A 5,285-nucleotide genomic window follows, 5' to 3' on the forward strand; every position below is an offset into this window, starting at 1 on the left:
TGAGCTTTTCGGCTTTGGACTAATAGTATGTGTAGCAGGTGACTGTCTCTGATATGGCCTCCATTGGAGGTCTATATTGAGCAGATTCTTTCTGGTGTTGGGTGGTGGAACCGGAGCGTGCTTCATCCGCTCCATGCATTGACCTGGGATAGCAGCGCTTCCAGGACTGGTGCAAAAAAACAGGAAAAAAAAGAGAAAAAAAAAAAAGGATTTCTCCCTCCCCGGTGCAGCACTTTGCCCTGCTCGCCACTGAATCTCACCTTGGTGATTTTCTTTCTGAATTTTGGTGGCAGGAAAAAATAATCTGATTTTGATCTCCCAAGCTTCTTGCACCCCCTCTGCAGTGAGCATGGTAACCAAATTGTCAGCTAGGTCATCAGCCTGATAGCAGAGTTTGGGGAGAGACAGAGATGGCATTCTGCCACAGCATCCTTCCACCAAGTCTTTGAAATGACTATTATGTTGAAGTCACCGTTTCACCCATTTTATTTTGGTATTCTGGTATTTGTGTAGAAGCATTTATAACTTTGCTCTTGATTCAGCTGCCTGGTACTGCTCACACTAATTGTTTGGCACCCGAGTTGGTGTGCCTTATTTTCACTGTTATCTACAGTTATATTTCTTCATAGAGCTCATACATTAGGGCTGGAGGGGACCTCGCCAGATCATCGTGTCCAGCCCCCTGCCCAAAGGGCAGGAAGTCAGCTGGGGGCAGATGGCCCCAGCAAGATAAGCATCCAAATATTTCTTGAAGATGTCCACAGTAGGTGCTTGCACCACTTCTGGGGGGGTCTATTCCAGACTCTGGAGACCCGGCTGGTAAAGAAGTTTTTCCTAATGTCCAGTCTAAAACGGTCTTGCAGGAGTTTGTGACTGTTGGACCTTGCCTTCCCTCGCGGTGCCCTGGGGAACGGTTGTTCTCCCGGTTCCTGATGAACACCCCGGATGTACTTCTAGGCTGCCACCAAGTCCCCCCCTGAGCCTTCACTTCTCCAGGCTGAAGAGTCCCAGGCCTCTCAGTCTCTCCTCGTAAGGCCCATTCTCTTGACCGATAATCATGTGCATGGCTCTCCTCTGGACTCTCTCGAGATCATCAGTAGATGCAAGCCAGAGTTTGATTTGCCTTGCCAGCTGTGGTGCTGCATTGGTGGCTCATGTTCATCTTGTGGTCAATCATGACCCACAAATCTCTTTCAGTCGTGGTGCTAGTGAAGTGTAGCGCTGCCGAGCCTGTAAGTATGATGTGGGTTTTTTCTCCCAAGGTGGAACACCTTGCATTTCTCCGCGTTGAAAGTCATCAGGTTTTGATCCGCCCATCTTGCGAGCCTGTCCAGGTTGGCCTGGATCGCCAGCCCATCCTCCGGCATGAGCGCACTTTCCCACAATTTGGTGTCATCTGCAAACTCAGCCAGCCCACTTCTGACACCTGAATCCAGACTGTCTGTGACCATATGAAAGAGTAGCGGTCCAAGTACTGAACCCTGGGGGAGGCCACTGGCCACCATGCGCCACGTTGGCTCGGTCCCATCGACTACCACTCTCTGGGTCCGACCACAGAGCCAGTTCCCCAGCCTGGTATCAGGCTGTGAGGTTGTTGAAGCCTCAGTTCCCCAATTTTTCCATGAGGACATCATGGGATGCTAAGTCTAAGGCTTTTTTTGAACCCCGAATATATGACGTCAACCTCTTCTCCCTTGTCCAGGCGATGCGTTATCGGGTCATAGAAGGAAACGAGGTTGGTCAGGCGAGACCTACCCGCAATGAAGCCATGTCGGCCATCTCTCAGAAGGTCACCGTCCGTTAGCCTGTTGTTGCTGATTGCTTTGATCATTTTTTCCAAGATTATCCAGGGGTCGAGGTCAAACTGATGGGCCTGTAGCTCCCTGGAACTTCCTTCCTCCCTTTCTTGAAGATAGGCACCACGCCGGCCCTCTTCCGGTCTTCGGGTACTTCCCCTGAGCGCCACGAGCTCGCGCGTGTCCTCCCGGTGGTCGCGCTGCGATGTCCGCCAACTCTTCTAGCACTCTGGGGTGCGTGCCATCGGGCCAGCTGACTTGTGGATGCCCAGCCTCGCGAGCGGTTCCCTCACGAGATCCGTGCCAGTCACAGGCACGTGATCTCCCTTCCCCGGTAATCCTGCGTCCTCTCAGGCAGGGTGAGCCCCTCAGGCTGGTGGAAAACCGCTGCAAAGTAACCGTTGAGAAGATCAGCTTTCTCCTGGATGTCGGTTGTCATCAGCTGCCCCGTTTGGACAGCAGCGGTCCCTGGGGGTGTTTTGACTGCCCACAGAGTCCTGAAGGAGGACTTTTTATTGCCGCTCTCTGAACAGCTACCGGTCACCCTGGGCCTGGCAGCCACCGCGGCAGCGCGGTCCAGGGATGCCCGTTTCTGCGGCCGGCAGCGCACACGGCAGCCGTGGGCCCAGCATCGCATCCCGCTGCCTCTGGCTCTCCCGCCCACGTGACGGACGCCCGCTCAGGCGGGCACGGGGGAGCCGGCTTCAGCCTGAGCCCGGAGCGGGGCTGGACTCGTGCTCCTGGAGCCCTAGCACGACGCCCTTGGTGCTGCGCTGTGGGGCTGCCCCTGGGACGGACGTCGGTGTGGCTCGTTTGGGCTCGGCCTGACCCCGGCCCTGCGCGTGGGTGATGGGGGCCAGCTGTCTACGCCCACCTGTGCTGTGGGGGCCTGGGGCATCTTCAGAGGTTGCATTTTTGATTCGATCAGTTGGATTTGTTAATCAAAATGTTAAAAAGAAAATAAATCTACCTGGCATTGCAGCAGCGAGCCAGGGGCCAGCCTGAGCTGAACGGCCTCCGGCTTTGGGGGCTGGGGCCAAGCAGCTGTGCAGCCAGCGGTGCAAGGCAGCGACAGAGCCGGCATCATCTCAGTCTGCTGCGACTTCCCACCCAGAAGGCCCCGGTCCCACTTCCTGCTGGGGGCCGTGGGAAACGTACCTGGCACGGGTGAGGCCAGAGTCCCCGGGGGCGCGGGGATGATCTGGGCTTCAAACGGAGCCCGGTGCTGGGTGGGACGGGAGCAGCTGAGCCGGGATCGCAGCCAGGGCTGCCGTGCCAGGCAGGGGATCTGCTCCGGCGGGACCGACCCGTGGCCCAGCCTGGCGCGGGGGAAAGGAAGGAGGCCCCCAGCACGATAGCATTTCTCCCTGGGCAGCTACCCAGGCCAGCCTCCGCTGCCTGCCCGTCGGGCACCAGGTCCCCCTCGGCTCCGCGGCCCGCCTGCACTGCTACCACGACGCCGGCTCGCGGGAGCCTCCCACGACGCTCCTGCCCAGTCGTGACGCTGCCCCTGGAGCGCATCGCTGCTGCGCTAAGTGCTCGGGCTCGCAGGGCGGTCGTGAGCCTCCCTGCGGTCTTTCTACCCGCCCCAAGCAGCCCCCGAGCGGGGCGGCGAGAGCGATGCTTTGATGCCGTCGGGGTGCTTGTGCCAGGATGGGGTGCTCCGGGTCTGTGCCCGTTGACACGCCGGTCGTTTCAACACCAAAGGTGGTGCCCGACCTGGCCACGAGTGCCAGGCCGCGGGGCGCAGGAGGTCTGCTCGTCTGGGCTCGGCTCTGCTCAGTCACATCAGCCCGCTCTAGTGAGATGTCCGTGTTAATGGGGCCATGAAACCTTTACGGAGCCCTGCAGCAGCTGGCTGGTACCTAGGGGCTCGGCATCTCATACGGGGGTCCTGGCACGGGGGGAGCTTGGGGGCGGCCTGCCTCCCAGCGCTGCTCTCCGTGGGCGGGCAGAGGCTCTTGGGGCCTGTCGGCCCCGCACAAGACAGCACCGTGCTGTGTACTGGCTGTGGACTGAGTGTGGCCAGGCTGCGTTTGGCAGCCTTGCACCGGAGATGTGCCCTGGGCCCAGGCTGGAACCGGGCTCCTGCCACACAGCGCACGAGGGTCGGCGGGGGTTTTGCTGGGGCCCGCGGGGGCATCCAAGGGGTGGTGGCGAGGACAGACGCGGTGGGCTGTTGGGATCTCAGGTGTTTAGGGATATGGAAGAAGGACCCAGCTCAGGGGAGGAGGGTGGTTGGGCTTTCACAAGAGGGGGCAGCTGGCGTCCGGGGCAGAGCTAGGGAAGAGCAGGGCGTGCTGGGGCGGGGGAAGCCCCTTGGCCATGGAGGCGGCTCTACCCATTGGGAGCCAGGGCCCCAGAGCACAGCCTGCTGTGGAGGCACAAGGTGCTGGAGGGGCATCGTCTCCCCCGGGAGGCAGGACAGCCTCGAAACCAGGCTGGGAACCACCCGGGAAGCAGGGCCAGCAGTGGCATAACTAGAGAGGAGGGGGCAGCGTGGTTCCTAGCGAGCACGCAGGACGGGGCCCCGGGGTCCTGCCCGGATGCAGCCCCAGGGACCGTGGGCCCCTGCTCCGGCCCGGGACGCACCCACTGTTGTGAAGCTCCTGGGAGGGGAGACGCCGTCCTCAGGGTCTGTTTGCTGCTGGGTCTCGTTCAGCTGTTTGCGGTGTGGCGCACTGCACGGGGGTGTCCAGGGACAGCACCCAGCCGTGCCGCCTGGGCAGGCAGCTCTGGCTGGGGGAGGGTGGCACCTTCCACCCCTCCGGACACAACGGGTGTGGATGCAACAAGACGTGACTGGTGAAGAAAGACCTCCCTGGGCCTGCCCGTGGCCCCAGGGCTGCACTGACGACAGTGACATCACAGAGAGATGGAGCTCCCCTGTGACCTCATAAAGGACCGCTCTCCCGATTGGTCCATACATGGCCCACCGGAACATTGTCTTCCTCCTTCCTCCCGCTCCACCATGGGCCAGGCTCGGCCGGGCCCAGCGCAGCTGGCCCCTCGCTGCTGGACACAGCCGGGGACACGGCTTTGCTGCAGGGATTCGCACTCATGTCCCGGCAGGACACGGCCAGCGAGACGTCCCCGGCACAGGTCACATCCTGGGCGTCCCCGCAGAAGCTGCACTTCCCCGTGGACCAGCTCGAGCGCATGCTGCGGCAGAGACTGCGCATCAAGCGCATCAAAGGCGAAGCCTTGGTTTACCTGGCTGCCGTGACCCAGTACCTGACGGCCCAGATCCTGGCCTGGGCCGGGGACGCTGCGCGAGGCCGGCAGGACAGCGTCATCGCCCCGCGGCACCTGCGGCTGGCCGCCCTGAAGAGCAAGGACCTCCGCAAACTGCTGCTGGGCAGTGAGACCGTCTTCCCCGGCGGGGTCCTGCCCCGCACCCGGGCCCTGCTGTTGCGCGCCAGGATCCGGCCATGCTGCTGGAGCAGGGCTCCCAGCCCGCCGGGGGGCCGTGCCCCGCAGGAGACGTAG

General features: G+C 61.3%; 1 protein-coding gene and 1 pseudogene across 1 annotated transcript; both read left to right on the top strand.

Annotated features, from left to right (window-relative positions):
• On the top strand, positions 1-180 carry LOC149865213 (U2 spliceosomal RNA; annotated as a pseudogene).
• Positions 181-4,856: 4,676 nt separating this feature from the next.
• Positions 4,857-5,285, top strand: LOC149865214 (histone H2A, embryonic-like). Its single transcript, XM_090049827.1, has one exon. The coding sequence runs from the start codon at positions 4,857-4,859 to the stop codon at positions 5,283-5,285; it is 429 nt and encodes a 142-aa protein (XP_089905953.1).

Source organism: Crocodylus siamensis, chromosome 5 (assembly GCF_052110815.1).
Source record: "Crocodylus siamensis isolate JL-2025a chromosome 5, ASM5211081v1, whole genome shotgun sequence".
NCBI lineage: Eukaryota > Metazoa > Chordata > Crocodylia > Crocodylidae > Crocodylus > Crocodylus siamensis.

What these genes read in the sequence shown, in the direction of transcription:
- LOC149865214 (XM_090049827.1), top strand. Translation starts at nt 4,857, where the DNA reads ATGTCCCGGCAGGACACGGCCAGCGAGACGTCCCCGGCACAGGTCACA.